This window comes from Buteo buteo, chromosome 22 (assembly GCF_964188355.1).
Source record: "Buteo buteo chromosome 22, bButBut1.hap1.1, whole genome shotgun sequence".
Lineage (NCBI taxonomy): Eukaryota > Metazoa > Chordata > Aves > Accipitriformes > Accipitridae > Buteo > Buteo buteo.
The window spans coordinates 2,591,619-2,611,940 of NC_134192.1; the positions used below are offsets into that span (position 1 = coordinate 2,591,619).

The window sequence follows — 20,322 nt, forward strand, 5'->3', positions numbered from 1 at the left end:
CATTTAACCCTTTGACAGCCTTCTCCTCTTATCCTGTGAAGCCTTGGTTTTAAAGCTCCTTGCAAACCATGTGTAAATAGGTTGTGAGCACTGATGCTTTTTAGATGTATATTCTTGTCTTACCAGTGGCTCCTACCAGTAGCCACAGCACAGGGATTGAGGGGTGTCTGGGCTTTGCAAACCGAATGTATTCTCTCAGCCCTATTCATGATTCTTGGTTCTTCCAGTGTTGAGATGCATTTGTAGTGTGGGGAAAATGTGCATTGCCAAACACAAAGAGATGAACCTTTGGCTCCATTTGTTTCGCTTCGTTCCCCAGTGCAAGGTTCATAAGTGCAAATGGCTAAAATTAAAGATACAAAAATAGATAAAATAAGGAATGTCAATGATTAGCACTCAGGATTTAGAAACAAAACTTCTTGCTTTCTTTAAAGCTGCCTAATAAATAATGCTAGTAGAATAGCACTTAGATATAAAATATATCATTTCACAGTCCTGACACAAATATGTATTCTGGGTTTTAAAAGCTGCTCTTTTGGCAGATTATGGCTCTCCTGAGAGCCAGTTAGTGCTCTCTAGCACAGACTGATGAACACTAGTCAGATATATTTGGTATTTGGTACTAACTCTTGGACTCTGGACTTCATAGGTGGTCTTGGCAGTTAAAAGGGTGGATGAGACTGGCAACTCAAACCCTCCGTTCATTGCTGGAGCTATACCAGTATCTACACTGAGACCAGCAATACTACTGTAGTCCTTTAGGAGAAGCGACTTTGACATAAGCATAATGTAATCACGTGGGCTGGAATGTGATGAAGGCATGGGGTTTTCACCACTGTTATGAAAGGATGTGGATGGGAAATGCTAATGGCTCTCCAAGGCCTGGATTCTGGTTTTCCATTTCAGCAGAACACCTCTAGATGCGTAGTTCACAGAAACATCATTTTGGTTCTGCCTCAGAGAACTCATGGTTTCCCAGTAACCCCTTGTTGTACACTTGGGAGGTTCTTCTCACAAATGCTGACTTCCCCCACCATACCCAAATGGAGGGATTGGAGCACAGACTGTTGAGCCAGAATTGCCATCACCACTTTCTCTATATTCAGCACTGCCACCAGCCTATTAGCTTTCCCAGTTCTTGAGGGAGAGTCAGTCTTTCGTACTGAAAATCAAATGCACACAGGAGCATAATTTAAAGATTTTATGCCTCTCTCTTCTTCCCCTATCCCACTGCTCTTTACTGACAGTCACAGAACTGCTGAGGTGTATGACAGTGTATCTTGTTCTGCTAGTTAAATAATGAAGAGTCCTGTTCATTTGAAATAATAAACACTTTTGCTTTTAGAGTGTGAGTATGAGTTCTAGACCCCAACAAATGTAAAACCAGCTCAGACACCCACGATCTTCATCAAAAATAGGGAGGCAAGAGAATAGGCTGTGGCACTTCAGTGTGATATACCAAAGTTATTTTGCTTTTTCATCATGGCATAGGAAAATATAAAGAGTTTTGAAGTCAAATACAATGCAGAATACTGTGAAGAGTGGTGGCTCCTGCAAGCATCTGGAAACCTGGATCACAGTCAAAAAGTGACATAATTCAAATCTCTCTGTGAGAGTTCAAAGGCTACATCAGAAAAAGCCCAACCCCTGCTTATCTAGTGAGCTTTCTGACCAGCAGAGAAGGTACGGTGTGTCTCCAGATTCAGCAAACAAAACTAATATATTTTCAAAATGACCAGTTACTGATTGCTAACGTTCTGCATTATTGCCCAGAAAGAAGAAAAACATTATCCTTAGGAACAGTCTCCACAATCATCCATAATAACAGCACAAGGCATGCATACTTTCACCCATCATATTTAGAAAATGTGCAGCTTCCCCTGACCTGCTACAGAGGAGACAGTAAGTGTCTATGTGACGAGATCCAGAGGCTGTATCTTGAAACCCATTTGGATAAAAAGGAAAATGTAAAAAATGTATCTTCTAAAGAAAAGAAGATTGGTATGACAGCTCCTGAATGAATTGGATCCGAGGGCTTACAGAGCCTATCAACTCATCTCTCTGCTTCGTATTTGGTGTTTTTTCCATCTGTAGGAACCCGGGCTGAAACACTATCATTTAGGATAAACTTTGTCCAATTCATGATGGATAAAATTATTGTCACCAAAGGAGGTTGACAGATGAAGGGAGACTAGAACTGGGTTTGCTGCATTGCTCTCCGTGCTCCTGTTTATTCCAAAATCTTCAATAATGGGCAAAAATTTGACAGAGCAGAAAATCACCAGCTGTTCTGAGCTCATCTACCACTTGCACAGCTGCTTAGAGAACTTGCTTGGTTAAACCAAAGAGATTTCAGAGAAGAGCAGCAAAACTTTGCAAGAACTAAACAGGTTTAAGTAAGCAATGACTATGCAATACAAACGAGCTCAACATTGTAAGCACAAAACAAGGGAAGGAAATACTGAGCTAAGCCAGTGAGAGCACTTGGGGAGAAATGGCATGAATTCAAAGGTTTGTCTAAATACAGAGTTGTACTGACTTCATTTAGATGTGCTTTAAAATGCTTTAGGTAAATAAGGTCAAAAAGCTAAGTAGACACTCTTCTGCTATAAACCATGTGGGGAGTTAAAATATTTGGAAATAAATTTTTAAACTAAACAGCAAAAAATATATTTCTAAACCTAAGGAAGAACAATTGCAGAAGTTTTTGCTTGCTAAATTAAATGAGAACAAAGGCATGAATGGAGGGCAACAAGGAAGGGCAGAGACAATGAGAGCAAGAGTCAAAAATTATCAAAGGAAGAGTCTTGCTTTGTCTCCAGAGGTGACAGGTTGGATTGTCTTTTCTAGCACCATTGCCCCTGCTTTTGAGGTTTTTAGAGTGAAACTGGAGATCTTTTTTAACTTTTAATTGCATGGCTTTCCTGTGCTAGCCTCAGAGGAGACAGGGACAACTCATAAGAATTCTGAAAACACATGAACAACTAAATACTAGCAAGTATGTCATTATGTTCTGCTGCTTCAGGGTCATGTGCTGGCTCTGCAAACATAGCTGCAGTTCTAGCAGAGTCAGTGTGATTTTGACCCAAAGTCTTCTAGCTTGCCACCGGGCAGAGGGAAATCCAGCAGTAACAATAAATTGGCAGCCTTCCAGTTTGCCTTGTAAAACAATTAGACAACCATTTTCTGGTACAGACTAAGTTTCTTTTGATGGCTCAGAAAGTTACTCTTTCATTTGTACACCTGACATAAATCCTGTGAGTAGCTAGGTACTGTGGATACAAATATTTGTCTGAGCTGTTCTTTGAAATCAAGATCTGAATTTTCCATTTTGTTCCTATGTTTCAAGGGTAAATGTGGGATTCAAACAACTCTGAGTCTAAGGAATCCGGAATCAAGATGTGAATTCAGATGTTAAGATTTAAGCCATCCCTACTGCAAATACAGGCAATTCCTTTATTTCTCATGTTGATTCTCTCCTGTGGATGCTAAAGCGCATGGCAAATATGTCTCAATAGTCTTCCTCTTACTTACGGACACAGTAACTTTGATTAAGAGATCTGCCCAAGATCATCAAGCAAGTCACAGAATAAGTTAAAAATGGAGCCTGATTTTCCTGTCTCCCAAGTCACACTGTATTTCCATGGGGAACCACTGGAAACGTGTGAGAACTGCAACTGACAGAAATACTGCAAAAAATAACCATTTACAAATATCTTCAATAACTCATAAGCCAGTCTTGGTATTACTATAATTGTGCACAGTGCTAGCATGTCAGTAATGCTTTGCTCAGTCAGTTCCTAACATAGCTTGTAATTTAAGTAACTTTTTCCAACTTTTAATTACATTCTCACTGTAATACAACTCACTGTGCTTTGTGCATACCTTGAGGGAGGTGGTATGGTCTGGTAGTTGTTGTAAAGAGTTGGGAATTAATTACAAAGGACACAGTTTTTGAGTTCCTCTCAAGTACTTGCTCAGCTGTGTAACCTTGGGGCAAATCACTCAACTGCTTTGTGCCCAAGTAAACCCAGCTGTAAACCATCTTGAAAACCAGATGGTGCACAAGATTTAAACTGCTCAGGAGAATGAAGAGGGATAGAAAAAAAAAAAAAGAAAGAAGGCAGGAAAGAAAGAAAGAAAGAAGTGAATTCTACAGCTCGTTGCTGTTGATATTGCTTCCAGTGAAGTTAATCTGGACTTAACCAATATAACTGAGAAGAGAATTTGACTTGCTACCCAAAAAGAAACCCCCACTCTCATATCCTTTTTTCCGTTCCTCTCTTGACTTTATGTCAAGTACCTTCTCTCTAGAGGCTTAGTTTTAAACCTTCAGTAGAATACATGTTTTTCCCTGGCAGCCTGAAGATTCTAATTCAGGATCAGGTTCTACATGACTAATCTTTGATATTTTACATGATTATTTTTAGGCACTTAATTCTATAGCGTTCTCTTCTCCCTACTTTTCATACTACCATTCTTCTTCCTCAGCCTTGCTTAGCTTCAGTGGCACAGTGGTGTGTTCCGGTGCTTAAGTACTGCACTGCTAATAAAAATGCTGAGCTCCATTGTCTTCTGTAGATGGTATGTCCTGGCTTAAAACCAGTATCAAAGCTATTACAGGATTTGTATTGCTGGTCAATGAACAAAGGAAATACTATCCTCAAGTTTCTGTAGCAGAATAAATGTTTGCCACATGTTAGTATTTAGGAGAAGACTTAAATGTTTCAATATATTTTGGCTTTAGCTAAAATGTAGACTTTTTTTTCTCCACTGGTGCTGCAGGAATGTGGGAATACTTACTTACGTAGGTGTACAAATGTAGGAATACTTGTGTATACTTCCAAAGCAGGGTGTATTATAAAAGGGAAAAAAAATATTTTTAGTCTAGTACGAATAAGGAACATTTAAAGATGTGAGATGTAAAGGAGTCATTTTATACACTACTCAGGAAAGACCTTGCATGTTTTTATTAATCACTATTGAAAATAAAACATTGACAGGTTTGAAATTTGTTGAACTTTCTTCCCAAATAAGAAAGGATTAGAGCTGAAAGAGTAAGTTACAAACAAATTTAATAAGCTAGAGCACCTAATTCTCTTAGGCTCTTAGGAAAACAAATGTTGTCAGCAAATTGCCTTCAGCAAATTTAGCCCTTGTTATACAGTGCTGGGATGGTAAAATATTTAATTATTATTCAAAATTGATGATCATTTTTCCAGTGTAAACAATTGTCAGTTTGCGTGTCTCTTGCAGACTGTTTGCTCTATTTCACATTACTGAATCTTTAGATTTGATATTTGAGCTATGCTATTAGTAATTTAAAATATTGAAATTCTGTGCTAATAAACACCATACCAAAGTGCCCGCCATGAATAATGACACTGCTCCAACATAGAATTGTTAATTAACCATAAGCTAAAGTAGAAATCCTCTGACATTGTTTGAGTCTCTGTCTGGATGATCTAACTTTCCTTTTCCCCTCCTACTACCACTTGAATCTGATTTTTAAAAAAGGTGCACTTCTTTTGTGTGAATAAAAGAATTTTAAATTAATCAGAACCCAAGATATTCTTAGATGACCAGCTGTGGAAAACAATAAATAAAACAGAAAGTGAACTGTAGATAGAGTGAATCCAGGTAATAAGGAAAATCATGACTAGGGTTGTCTAATATAGGGACAAGAAAAATATAAAATACATTTTCAAGCCCTGAGCTATATAAATATTCATCAGACTCAATTTACATTTTTGCTGCTCATAATGAGTAAAAGGTTGATTAACTCAGTATTGCCAGCTGAAACTGCAGCTGGGAGTAGTTTTCTACATCCGTCAAACTAGGGTTTTCCCTTCTGTGTTCCTGAGTGTAAATCATTGAGCTTTACTTCATTTCATGGTCCTGTGAATTGCTCATATGGTCTGTTTAAAGAAAAGATTGTTGCATCATGACTTTTACATGGTCCAGCCCAGTTTCTTTCCGCTCTCATTGAGAATAGAATGATAGATGCTTCATGTTGTTGTTATTGCTACCATAAAACAGGCCAGCTCACAGGATACAGCTTCAAATCCCTTTGTACATGCTGAGACAGAATGCAGTGAGATGCTGCCAGTGAAATATGTATTGATAGACTGGTGATTTGGATGCATTGTGAGGTATTGACTAAAGTCTGGTCTTAAGGCAAATAACAAAACAATGAATTCCCAAAGCCAGAAATTTCAGGCATCATAAAACCTTTTCTTCTTCTTCAAAAAAAGATCTAATGAATTAAATACACTTTATGTGAAGGCCTTGTTTCTTTAAAACAGTATCTTGAACTTGAAATCTAACTAGTTTGGAAAAAAAAGGTTTAATAGTTTTAGGTCACCTCCTTGCTCTTGATCAATACAGTCCATTTTTTTTGCAGATTTTAAACCATGCTGCTCTATTTGTTCTTCTCTCATTGCCATGTAGAAAACCTACAGAAAAAGTAGACGTACGCCATTGAGAAACTGACTACAAAATGCTGCTACAAGTATGTATTTTGCCCATATAATCACTTTCAGAAACAGTCAATATGCATTTAAAGAAAAATAATCTGAAAAAATAGTGATTTTTTTTTAAAAAATCTCCCTTTAAAGAGACACTGTAAGGCTAAAGCTTGCATATGAATAAATCTGTCCCCAAGTTGCCAAGAACACTTTCTAAACTGCAATTTAAAAGCTTCCAATTACTACTTTTCACTACTTATGCTCTTCCTTTACTTTTTGCCTTTATTTTCCAGTCTTGTGACTAAGCAAATCTGGTAAATTTTGCTTGCTCATTATAGTTCACGTCACTCTTCTTATGTCTTGTTGTAGCTTATTGCCTATGTTTGGGAATACAGCCATCCCCAAGAGAAGTCACTTCTCTTAAAAGTAGCATTTAATTATTTTTATTAATAAAATCCACAATTTCAGCCTAAACTATTTGACTGTGTCCCTTTCAAAAAGGAAATCATTTGGGACAATCTATTTTTTAAATCACAGTTTCTAAATTCTTGCCCCAAAGAGCAAATTCTGTAAGTTCCTTTGCTGAATGAGCATGAGATTTTTAAGAAAGATGTAAAGACCAAACAAAAGAGCCTCTCACACAACCCGATTGCTGAATTTCAGCAATGCCCCTTACTACCAGCTTATTTCCTAGCCTTTTTTTCAGGACTGTGGAAAATGATTTCTGTCGGCTACATCAAAGTGTAGTGGCAGATTTCCCTTTGGAAGTCAGAGCCTGTTTCAAACGTCTCTTTAAGTCTTGCATATTTGGTGACTTGGGTCGGACAAGATGGAGGCCTCTTCGTTTCTCTCCATTGCAGCTCCCAATCATCCTGCTGACCTCCTGGCAAAGCTGCTGGAAGGCTTCATGCACTCCCTCACAGTTCTCCCGGGCTGAGACTTCATAGTAAGTACCTCCCAGTTCACTGGCCAGCTGGAGTCCTTCTTTGGAGGACACCTGCCTGGCTCGCAGGAGGTCTCCTTTGTTTGCCATCAGAAGCAGGGGAATGTTAGCATTCGGGTGAATCTTGCGGATGTGCTGGTGTAGGGGACGTATGACTCGATAGCTCTCATAGTCTGTGATGGAGTAAACAAAAACGAAGCCATCTGCCCAGTAGATTGAACGGTTTATCTGCTCTTGGCAGCATATGCTGTCAGTGTCATCCTGCCATCAAAACCAAGAGGTGTGAGATTAGCAAACTGAGAACAGGGAGCAGACAGAGCAAACAGTTATACAGCACTGTTAGCTCTTTGGAGCTTTGTTTTAATGTGTGACTGTTACATGTACAGGCAGAAACCTCTCTGACTGCCGGGGAACGTACCAGGGATAGGAGAAATTTCCACTGTGTCAGTAACATATTACAGGTAAGCAATAATGTGGACTGGAGAGGGGTCAAGGCAAGTTGGTTGAAAATAAGAGAACAGCCAAAATACTGATATTGAAAAGTTTGTTCTGTATTCTGTTGTACTAAAACAGTGTGACAGAAACCCATGTTTTTATTATGGATAAAATTGTGATGGGCACGGTAAGAGCATTATAAAATTCAGCAGGCTAGTCACGCTACTGCAAGTGAACAGTTGTCCCCCAAGGTGTTTTTTTAGGGGCTTTTTCCAATTCTGTATTAAATGTCTCCGTGGACAGGGGTTCTCACTAACTCTGTTTGGTGAAGCCTGACAGGTTTTTCTCCATGTAGGTCTCCAGACAGTCAAAAGCAAAGTTACTTCAAAAAAGCAATTTGTTATAAATAACCAATTACTAGAACTGAAAATGAAGTGAAATCTCATTGCTCATTTGTAGAGCAGCAATGGGCTTATATTATTGTTTTGATGTTCACACGTTTGTTCAGTTCATCACCACTCCTACTCAGCCAGCCATAACAATCACCAGCATTGGGAATATAAAACTGAATACAATACTGTGGGGCTTGAAAAGAGATCAGCTCACTTTTCAAGATGAAGCTATTTTCAGCTAATCCTCTACTCTTTGTTATCTGTGCTGGCGTGTAACCCAACCAGATAGGGAGATCACTGCTGCAGTTATTGCCAGTGTGCTTGGTTTGTAAGAACTGACATTCCTGTCAATATTACAGGCTTTCTGGAACTTTGTAATTTCTTTCATATCCAACAAGGCGCTAAGCACATTCAGGATTCAGCTCTTGATGAAGTTGGTAGGAATTAGAGGCTTTTGTGTATTTTAGGGGGAGTTCAACATCATGAATACAGAGCCCAAACTTTTATTATTATTGCTAAATTCTATTAAAGAAATCTTCATCAACTTCAGTAAGACTGTTAGAACATATGTTCTATTATCTATAGAATATATATTTGCCATTCACATTGACTTTAACAGAATTTTCGTGTGCTCAGCAATCTCCCAAAACAGATTACTTTTATTTAGACTCCTAAATATGAATTATAAAGCCTAACTTCAGGAAGCAGAGGTGGAAAAGAATGAGTAAAACTGATCAGTTGTTTTATGGTAGATCAGACAGTAAAAAAAGGAGTACCAACAAGGCTCTGCTGTGAGAAGAAGGAAGCAGAATTTCTGAAGTTTCAGAGTATAAATTAGGCTTACAACTTTCAACAGGAGTTCTGCTAACTAACTGCCCTTTGTAAATATTTCAATATTGCCAATAGAGACACTGACTCATCATACCTAGTAGTTCTTTGCCCTTGCCAGCTCCCAGTAATGCTAAATCCTGTTAGCAGTTAAATTGTTTAACAGATGCTCTTATCATGCCTGCCTCTCCCCAAAACCCTCAAACCCCAAAACCCAACAGAGTTGCACATGGAACGAAGAGGGATCCTCACTAACAGCCTTGTTTAAAAGGTTAATGAGTGTGAACTCAAGCCAGAACAGGGCAGACTGTGGGAAGAAGGGCAATTTGCACTGTTGGTGTCTGGGTTGTAGCCAATCTGTAGATAATTAGCCACCCTCCATGTCCTGCTAGCCTCTTTTCACCAGCAAACTCCTTTCATAGGGAAAAAGAACTAATTGCTCTGGCAAGCGTTTGAAAATGTTTTTGGAGAAAGTGTACATTCAGAGAGCCCTAATGAGCAGAAATTCTCAGTTACTCCAGCTAGGCCCACCCAGTAGTGAGATGGATGGATAATCCCCAACGGAATGCTTTATTCAGGAAAATCAAAGGCTAATGGGCTACTTTTTAAATGGAAATCTCTGCTCCAGGATGAATTTTGAAACACACAGTCATTTGCCATGTATAGACCAAGCAGCAATGAATCACCTAACAAAACCAGTTATCTGTTTGCTTCTGTTTCTCTCTTAAACATTAAAATTTCCGGTGTGGCTAGAATCCTGAGTGATTCCACATGACTTCCTCCCCAAACACTGTACTCAGCCTGCAGAGTGCAAGAAACTCTCTTCCTTAAGGATTTTAACAGGAAATCCAACCTATTCTCTCAGTCTTAACAAGTCCTGTTCAGAAACAGTCCCTTCAAATTATTTCATATACATCATTTGAGGCAAACAGATACAGGCTAAGATAAGTGTGTCTCTGGGAACTGTTGAAACAGTGCAGACCTTTGACTGGGACAAAGAAAATGAAACTCCTTCCTAACTGAATTAAAATCGTTTCTGACTAAGAAACCTCAGCTGCTGGCATTACTAAATTTTGTGGGGCTCTGACTACAGTCACAGAACTATAGGTCACAGTCTTAATTAAAACAGAGAAACCGGAAAATAAACATATATCTGGTGTGAAAGAGGGAATTAAATTCTTTCACTCCCTTCTTTCTCCATGGGATAGAACAGAGAGGGGATTCCCTTTGTTAAGTGTTTATCAGGCAGTCCCAATTGTGCCTAATCACCACCCACAGCTTCTCTTTGCAGGTCCTCTCTAAGCAAGCTGGCATAGGGCCTTTGTACTGTTAAGTCCCACTTGAATATTTGGAGGACTTCCATAGCAGCTTTTGTTTGCTTTTTAGTGTCCAGAGTAAACGAGGGGTCCTCTCCTCTGCTCTGTGCACCCCCAGCAGCAGCAGAGAGTGTGGAACCCTGTCAAAGCTTTCTGCTTAAATCTACTTCCAGTCAACAGAGAAAATGGAAACAGAAACTGAGGCTGTGGGAGCTTTGCTTATCCTGTACTGTAAACTCAGGATAGAACAGTTTTACAGCACAGAAATGAACCCATGCACACATGGGTCCGTGCAGACAAAACAAGCTATATAAAGCTGTCCAGGGCTAGCCTGAAAGAGGATGAGACAAGGTGGTGTTCCCATCCAGACATGTATTTGGCCAAGTCTGAGCTTAGACTGAGGTTAAGGCCAAACCTAGAATTTTAGGTTTGATGGTGACAACTGGATACCTAATTTTATCATGAAATCTCAGCTATTCTATAGGAATTATTACTCTAATGGGATTTCTACCATTCATGTAAAAACAAATTTCATTACATATCCTGCTGCTTTGACACTATTTTCGTCCTCTTGTTCTGCATGTGAAGCAGATCCTCAAAAAAAGATCTTAATCTTAGGTCCTGCTTGAAAAAATATTTCTAGAAACAGGTTCCTAGTCAAATATTAAATCTAGAATATCTAAAACTGATAGAAAGAGGGGTGTAGATAAATGCTAACACCTTAAAAATAAGGAATGAATAAAAAAAAAGTCAGGAAACCACTGAAAAGCACCGCAGTTGGAAATAACAACTGCTGTGAGGCCTGTTCCCACCTTTCTAGAGAAGAGAGATTCTGGGTGTGTAGAAAGGTCTAAGCTGAGCCATCTGGGCCTTTAGGCAGGTGAGTTTTCTGCCATGCAGGCACAGAAATCATTTGACAGGAAATAAAACAATCAAGGAGTTGGCAGGAGCAAGCCAGATTACGATTTTACTGCTATTTAGGCTTGGGGTACAGTAATGTGTTTAAAATAGATTTGTTTTAATTTTGACTTACTCTTAAAGGAGCCTGATTTAACCTCTTCAAGGGCTCATTTTGGTGGGGCTTTAAGGTACCCCCATTAGTCTTCATTTGGGTTTGAGCCCAGGTATTTTTCTGCTGATAAATGGAGTTACTTACAGATGGAAGTGCTGGCAACAAACGAGACAATAACTGTGTTGTAAAGTACCAATGCACTGAGCAGATGTTTTACCTCCAATGAAACAAAGGGAGTATCCTGCACCTGTAGAGAGATCTGTTCCCCATCTATGGTGAACTTTCTTGAATACAAAGCACCTGGTGGAAAAGTAAAATCATTAGAGTCAGTGACTGTAACAAAGAAGAAAGAGTATATAAAGGCAAAATGGAACCATTGAAATCCAGATTTTTGAGGCTCATGATATGTAGCTGCTTACAGAAAAGTAAATAGCACCAGAATTGTTGTGTGGCTGTTTACTTAAGTAAAGTGGTTTTGTATTTGTTGTATTTGCTATGTGGTCAGATGTTTTGAATGTATACCTAGGATGGTATCTGGGAAAGGTGGTGCTTTGTACTGAATCAAATAGTCAAAGTGGGCACATAAATCCCATTCAGGTTTTCAATCCATATTGTTAACTTTTTAAAACGTGGACTGCATATATTTTTAATCTCAAACCAAGATATCCATGTGTTGTCTGTAAAAGGACTGAGCTGTTTCCTATTGCATTTTTCTGAAAGTTTTTTAAAAAGGAAAGTATTCTAGTTTTGGGCACACAATAAGTGACTGTATACAAATCATTCAGGTGCTCTTTGGGATTTGTGTGACCTTAGCAGTCAGAGTTTGGTTGAAATCCCCAAAGACTGGGCACTTTGAATCTGACTTCTGGTTAATCTGAATGACATGTATTCAGGGCCAAGTGCTAGTTCAAACCATCTAGGACTGATCCAGCTCTAATAAAACCATCGCTGTTCTGGGCTAGAACTTTATTTTGTTACTGGAGTGCAGGTTAAGTGACAATGAAAACTTAAGTTTTGATCTTACGAACTATCCATGGCTGTGATAAGGACAGCTTCAGAGATTGATGCCATCATAATTTTTCTTTAGAACTTAATACAAGTCACATGTATATGTGAAGAAATGCTATATCCACAGCTGTTGCGTACAGCCTTTCCATCTTGTCCAAATACAATTGTCACTGCTGCATCTAAAACAGCATACTTCATCTCAAACACAGAGAAATCCCATCTATTGGAGAGTAAGGAATTCAGATTAACAGGGAGGTCAGTTAGTGACAATAATGCCATCACTTCTGAAAATCATCTTTGGTTCAAGGAAACAAGTGTGTTTATTCCAGTGGAAGAGTGTGAGCTCATAGAAACATTTCCAATATAAGGAAATTTAGGATGGCAGAGTTTGCTGCATCCGAATCCAACATTATTTTATTATGTTTTAATACTGACTCTGTGAGGTGATCTAGCCCTTCTGCGATTTTTTTTTTTTTTTGAAAACAGATCAGATTTAAAGCTGAAAAGATGGTCCTGTTTTATGGGAAGATACCGCACCCCAGAACCAAGACCAGACAACATATTATTCCTACTCTGTAATCCATTGCAGAAAAAAGAGCAGGTACTTCCAGACACTGACTGTGCTCTGCCTTATACCCAACTGAAGGATAAGCATGGTTGAATGATCACAAATACACTGCCACCTGTTTCTTATTTCTGGCATATTTATTTCCTCTACAGCATGGCTGTTGGGCTGCTAGCTTAACGAGAAAAGCATGTGGTTCTCAGCAATGTCTCTGGCAGCAATCCATTGCAAAGCTCAGAAGTCTAACTTGATGTACAGTCTCCTATAGAAAAGATGAAGGAAAAGAAAGAGAAATAGTGCAGCCAACCATCAAGGTTACTTAGGGTCAGTGAGAGGGAGCTGTAAGGAGGAGCTTTCAGATTGTATTTCATCAGACAGGCAGAGATCAAAGGTGTCTTGTGCTGCCATCTCCTTTCCTAACTCATCATTCTAAACTCAGCATGCATCTCCAAAGTGAAGAAATCACTGCTTTGAATCCTGTCCTCCTTCACCCCAAAACTGTGAGATGGCCTACGTGTGGGATGTGCTAGTAGGTATGAGCATGGTGTACGTAGATCCTTTCTACAGCACTGGCCAATACAGTTGGCAGTTTCTTGGAACAGAGGCTGTGAATTAAACAGTTCACATGAACACATCCTCTGAGGTGTCAGGATTAAACAAGAAATGCAGCAGAAGCAGTTTGCATGGTCACTTTGCTGATCTTATGGAAAGAAGACTTCAATTTGGAAGTTTTCCTTGTCATAAAAGCTACTGAAAAAAGGGAGTACACAGAAAAATTTCTCAACTGCCTCTTATGCACTTTGGAATTCCTCTGGCTTCCCTGGGGTTGCAGAGAGAACAGCATTGGGTTTCCGTGGTTTAGTCGATATGCAAGTTGTTCCTTGAGTCTGCATTTTAGTATAGGTATGTCCCCAAGCAAACCTTTTACTCTGATGCTTTTCCATCAAGTTGGAAAAAAAATAGCTAAAAGGATCATAAATAACAAGCCTTTGATTTATTGCTTTCATAGCTTGAGGCTATTAACTGAAAATATGCACCTTATGGACATCTAACACTGCTTGGCTTTCCTGTAATATGCACCAGTCACAAAATACAGCAGATTTCTTTTCAAGCTATCTGCAGTACTGCAGTAGAAAGCAGACTCACCAGTGTTGGCTTCATAGTCTCCAATAAATCTCTTTGTGAGAAAGCGCACAACCAGGGCTGTAAAGCAATGAAAAAAATATAGGTCTTTAATGTGAACCAAAATCAATCTTTGCAGAACACCTGTAATATCTTACTGGAAGAGTTAGTATAATATGAAACCAAGCTAATCTTTGAATTGCTCACACATTATTCTGCAAATGCTTCTCTCAACACTCATAGAAAAAGATCTGGGGCCAGGCTGTGATACCTAATGCAGAGTTTTTCGTAACTTGTATTGGAAATTATTCCTTAGATTCAATGTGGCTATTCAGTGTAGGATATGGAGGCTTGTTTGTTGTGATCGCAGCTATAACAGTCTGACCTTTGGTTTGAAATAATTTAGAAAAAGAGTAACAAGCCAGTAACTGAAACTAATCCCAATACCACATTTAAGACCTCAGTGTCATAGAAGAAGTGAGGCTGATGGATTTAATGGTTCTTCCCAGCCTTAAAAATCCTCAGTCATCCTCATGAAACCCATTAGTGATACCTAATCACATCCAGCAAACAAACTGCATGTGCTCTGCACACGAGTCGTGCTGCAGCACCCTGGGCCTTCTTATTCACCTTAACCTGGGGTGCTTTCTTACGCTGTTGGATTAGAACATCTTCCTTTTTCTTGATCACTTTATAACACTTAAAATCCCATTGTGGCAACAGTAACTTATATTCCTGTAGTGTGTTCATCTCAGCAGATTGCTAATCATTTGTAAAATCACTTACTTAATAGCTAAATAAAAGGGTTTATTCTGCAAAGAAGTCTATCATAGATTTCATTTAAAATAATAATTTTTCTCACAGTGGGTACTGGGTCACCTCTTTAGTACCCTTAAATGAAATTGACTGTGCAGCTATCCTCAACAAACTACTTAAAAGTAATATGAAAATGTGGCTGCTTCAAATCCAAAACAATCAAACATTTTAATGAGTCCTGTGGAACCTCAGATGTAGTAAAACAGATCTGGCCTTAATAATTTCTGAAATCATGAACGATATATTCAAAAGCAATAATGCTCACTTTACCCTCTTTTCTTCTCCTCTCCTTTGGAGAATAATACAGGAAGACACATCCTGTACGCTGTTATTTTTCTGCAGAGCATAAAATATTTACAACAGGAGAATAAAAACTACTAGTCCCGTTTTTGGGGTGTGGAAATTTAGACACGGTTAAATAATTTGCACAAGACCAGGTAGAATAATTTGTGAGTACGGAGCTCCCAACACAGTGCCCCCTCCTCTCAACGGCCACCTCACATTGGCTGCTCACACAGACCTACAGCAAATCTGCCTCACAAATCATTCAGTGCATTTTCAAAAAAAAAAAGGTAACTTAAAACATTCAAGCTGCAACAGTTAAGAGTTTTCACAGCCCTGGGTCTATCTGAGCTGCAAATGAGCTCGTAAGTACAGCAGCAAGAAAAAGCATGGAACTACACCTGTGGACTTACCTGTCTTGCCAACGCTACTGCCACCCAGTACCACGAGCTTGATGATTTTGTTGGGCACGCAGTCTAATACAGGATACTCTGGTATGGGGAGCAAGAGAAAGTTAGTAGAATACTGTGACATAGTATCCTGAGGGATGAGACGCATGCCAGAAGTGAGAGCTGTTCAACTCCAGTAGGAGTTGGGGGAGAAAAGAAGGAAAACAGCTTCTCGGCGTCTCTTCTTGGCTGTATATCCTTGGATAGAGAAGCCTTCTCATTTCATTTAAGTAGCTTTCCTGAGGAATGTTAGAGCGACTGGCCTCCTCTTCCCGATGCCTTTGCTCAGACAGCAACTTTGGAAAGCAAAAGGGAACTTTTTGATCAGCCCCCGTGAAAACTGACTCCTCCATTCCCCAGCCAATCACAAGTGAAACCATGACATTCCTCCAGCCGGGCACTGAGCGTGTGCCTCCATCAACCACGCTCCCTCGCTCGTTCACTCGCTGCTTTATCTTTCCCTGCTGCCTGTTTTATGTGCTGTCCCTTGGCTCTTTGCTAAAACGAGATTCTTCTGTTTTACAGTCATCACGGTAGCGTTTTCAGCGAGATACAGTCACCCTCATGCTCGGCTCTAATTCCACTTTGAATAATCCTGTTCTGCCTGTCTAACTTCTTTGCATTTTCAATTGGCTCCAACTCCATGCTCTGTTGTTCTCCCTGTCCTATTGTGTCCTGCAGTTGGGCCCCTTCAGAGTGCAGAAGCTGATGGGACACTCCTCTTCAGTAAAACAAACACATTTCCCCCCCCCCCCCCCCCCCCGATTTCAGGCAGCTGTGGGTTATTCCAAAATACTAGCTCACATCTGTGTCCTCCAGGATACATTTGATCAGCTGGTTTATTCATGTTGTTAGTCCTAATGGCCTGCTGGAATGTGGGTTAGCATTGGGTTGGGACACTGCAGTTTCTCCAAACATGGAAAAGTGAATTTAGGGCTGGTGACAGACTTGGGAAGGCTGAGGAAGGACTTGGTATCCTTCAGTGGGGCAAGCCAGACAGAGGGAATGAAGAAAGAATGACTTCTACAGGAAAATTCAGTGTAGTTTTAAGACAGCTGGCGGCTGCAAGGTCTGTTGGGATGACAGCATGTAACCGTACACTAGCTACAATCAACTCCCAGTTATCAAGGATAATGGGGAAGGAAGAAAAAGGGAAGAGTGGTGGGGAGGGAATGACCCAGATAAAGCAAAACTGCAAATAATATAAAACAGATGTAAATTAAGCTACAGAAAATATAGTCAGAGCATTCATCTTTGAAAAACTTCTCAAAAGAGGTCTGCAAGGAGCAGCTTTAGGCAGCAGTGGCAAGAGGCAAGCCTGGTGCAGGCAGCATACTTCTGAGACATGTACTCTGTCACACAGTGTGGGAGACATGGATATTAACAGAAAGTGGCACCGCAAGCTAATCCACCCACAGATCATGGAGACCTGAGGATGCAGATTTTTCCTGTCTTCTGTACGCTCCTAGCAGGCAGAAGGTAGGCACGGCTCATTACGTAGAGGCTGCAGCCACCAAAAGACTTTTTCTGCCCAGCTGCTTTTACCCCACTGCTCTCAGTCACAGCATACACGAGTTCTCCCCAGCAGGTTTCAGAGGACAGGGGTACGGTTGCGAGCTAGCACCAGAGGATGGGAAATCAGGTCAGGTCTCTAGATTACTGCCCCTTCCCAAAGCACTGGGGGCCAGGTTGTCAAATGATCTCAATTTCCACGCCAGCATCACAGAGGATGCGCTGAGTGTGAACTGGCTTTAGAAAAATCCAGCTTTGGTGCACAGCAGTCTGGTGAAATAAGTGTAAGATTCAGAAGATTTATGGATGTGTCACTTTTCTAAGACTCTGTTTCCCCTCTAAAAACTATTTTTGAAGCAGTATTTGTGCAGAGTTGCTGTGTCAGCACCAAGTGTTACTGCTTTGACCATCATGACAGTCAGCTGATGAAGAGGTGGAATAAAATGTCTGGAGGGCTACCCAGCTCATGGTACTGGGAGAGAGCTGCCAGATCATGTGTCTTTTGGGACATGGCTCCTATGTGAATGGTTTTCAAATCTTCCTGTGTAAATTTGCTTCCAGATTTTTGCAAACACCCAAACACTGAAAAATCTTTTCCAGGAAATTTCATTACCAGGGTGCTTTAATCTCACCCAAGTTTTGTAAGAACAGGCAAAATGAGAGGAGGAGTAGGAAAATGCTCAAAATCTTGTGGTCAATTAAGAGGGCACTTTGAAATGTGTTACTGAGCTGGACACGTTATAAATTTGGGGATTAGCTAGCATAAGTATGTAACTGTCTGCCTCTCTAAGTGTAGGATGCTGGGACCTTTGTTACCATTTGCTATTAAAAGCATATGTTAGTGAGTAATATAAAAGTATTCATCACAATAGTCCTCCTGTAAAAACAAACAGTACTATGTCTATCAGCTTCTAGGTGGCCAGAAGAGTTTCAGCTCAGGAAAAAAAGCCAGATAAGTTAAGCAAGATCGTGGAGAATATTCTATATAAGCAAAGATATTCCTAGAAGAATACAGATCTGCTGGCTTGCTCCAAAAGAGAGGCAACACAATCAACAGAAACAAAAGTTGAACTCCTTTTGGGTAATCAAATGTTGTGCCAGTGCTGAGGAACTCCAGAAGGATTTCACAAAAGTGAGCGAGTGCACATAAAGTCAACAGGTGAGCTTTAGTCCAGATAAATGTAAGGTAATACGTCTAAAGAAAAAGAATATAAACTGTGCTTAAATGATGCTGAACTTGGACATGGCACTCATAAATTAGGAAAGAGATCTTAAGAGTCATCACTGGCAGTTCACGCTCATCAGCTCAGTGTGCAACAGCAGAAAAAAATGCCAAGAAAATGTTGGGTATCCTTGGGAGGGGAATGGAGAAGGAAACAAAGGGTAGCATTTTGCTGCTTACATAAACCCTCAGAGCATCCCCATCACCAGTGCGGCATGCAGTTCTCTGCATCTCAAAAAACACAGTGGGGTCTGCGAAGGCACAGTGCAGTGCACCAAAAATGATCATGGGCATGGAGCAGCTGCTGTATGAGGAAAGACTGGAAAAGCTGTTTACCATGTGCTTGTACGGATGCTGGTGCTGACACAAGAGAGGAGATGCGTGGGGGCAGGAATGAAAGACCAATGGTAGAGGAAATGTTGAACTGCTTCTTTTGGCAGCTGTGATGGCTTCTGGTTGCTGAAAACAAACGTGAAAGCAGTTTTAGACTGCATCTTGGAAGCAGACCAATCGATTTCTAGTTCCTTTGCTAATATGGTTCAATCTAAATTTCTTATGCGCTAGCCCAGGCTTCCTGTGCTTCTAACCAAAGCTTATTTCCACTGTGTGCAGAAATCTCTGTCCAGAGAGAATGGGGTTTAGTGCAGCACATTCTCTGAAAGTTTTCAAATCTATTCTTAAGCTCCAACCCCCCCCCCCCCCAAATCATAACTTTTAGGCTCTAATCCTAAAAGAATTTGAGTAAGATATAGAATCAAAGCCAGAGGTTTTCAAATCTGATCCTTATCTGATTTTCTAGATTGTCAGAATAGCCTTTTCACTGAGTGAAACCATGCAGAAGGATTCACACTATTTGAGATTGTATAACCCTTGGCATGTAGAACAAGAATTGTTTTTAAAAGAGATTTTCATTGTTTGTGCACAATGGACTTATATTTAGCTAAGAAAACCGTGTCTTAAATTTAAATTCTCTTGGAAAAACAATAGCTTAAATTAGAGGGAGAATGTTTGCAAAACTCAGAGCAACTTTGGAAACATTTGGATGATTCTGGAGATTTCACTAACCACTCCTTGGGTTGCTCCATGCAAAGATATGTGCCTTTGCATGCTGCACAGAGATTATGTTATTTCCATACCAAATTTTTTACAGATTTATTTATTGGTCTATGTTGCTTTTGGCTACAGTTTTAATAAGATTTTCTATTTTTATTGTTGTTGGCACTCCTACACATCTTTAGAGATGAAGCATTCTAAAAATAAAAATATTTGCTATTACCATAGTGCTTTGCATATGAGGATGTCAAATTGCTTTTAAGACTGGATATAATTATTCCTCATGCATTTTACAAAAGGAGTAACAGATGAGCAGAGCCAGAGCAATCTTGCTAAGACCCTAGCATGTTGGCGAAATGGCAATTGTTGTCACTCTTTCCCCTTCTGCCTAGCACTGGCAAAAATGATCTTTCTTCTAAAAGTCTATTTGAAACGGTCACATTTGCCTTCAGTCTCTCTCAGATGTTTTTGTACGGTATATTGACATTATGGCGACACGGCTGGAGAAGTACAGCTCATTTCTGAGCAGAAATGCTAAATGTGGTGCTGGGGAAATGCCGGTTGCTTTGGCAGATGCTGTGATAAAACTTGTAGCTGGCAGCTCGTGTACACGTCCCCTGCTCCTGAATGTATTCCAAACAACAACAGATTGATCTTTGCAGCTTTGTCTGACTGTCTTTGTTCTTTGTTGCAAACTTGGGGCCCAAAGGCCAGTTCTCACACTGCACTAAACAAAAGTAGTGTTTTAACCACCTTTTTGCTCCCAGTAACTAAATACCCTCATAGTTGGGAAAGGCAAATAAAAAGCATCTTTGCAGGAGATAAGAAAGGAACAGAATTGAATGTGATGTGCACGAGGAGCCAGCCTTTCTCTGTATGCTTGGGGTTTCACCTTGCACG

The 20,322-nt window shown here is 40.0% G+C and overlaps 1 protein-coding gene across 1 annotated transcript; it reads right to left on the reverse strand.

Annotated features, from left to right (window-relative positions):
- Positions 1-4,936: 4,936 nt before the first annotated feature.
- Positions 4,937-16,340, reverse strand: LOC142043204 (ras-like protein family member 11A-like). Its single transcript, XM_075054079.1, has 4 exons — positions 15,600-16,340; positions 14,113-14,169; positions 11,611-11,693; positions 4,937-7,671 (listed from the first exon to the last, which is right to left on the reverse strand). Exons 1-4 carry the CDS (start codon positions 15,742-15,744, stop codon positions 7,204-7,206), a joined length of 753 nt encoding a protein of 250 aa, XP_074910180.1. The 5' UTR covers positions 15,745-16,340; the 3' UTR covers positions 4,937-7,203.
- Positions 16,341-20,322: the final 3,982 nt, after the last annotated feature.

Excerpts from the sequence above, each read along its gene's own strand:
- LOC142043204 (XM_075054079.1), bottom strand. The coding sequence starts at position 15,744 with ATGCGTCTCATCCCTCAGGATACTATGTCACAGTATTCTACTAACTTT. Across the intron at positions 14,170-15,599 it reads CAGTAGCGTTGGCAAGACAG|CCCTGGTTGTGCGCTTTCTC; the intron begins GTAAGTCCACAG and ends ATTGCTTTACAG. Across the intron at positions 7,672-11,610 it reads CTCCCTTTGTTTCATTGGAG|GATGACACTGACAGCATATG; the intron begins GTAAAACATCTG and ends TTTTGATGGCAG.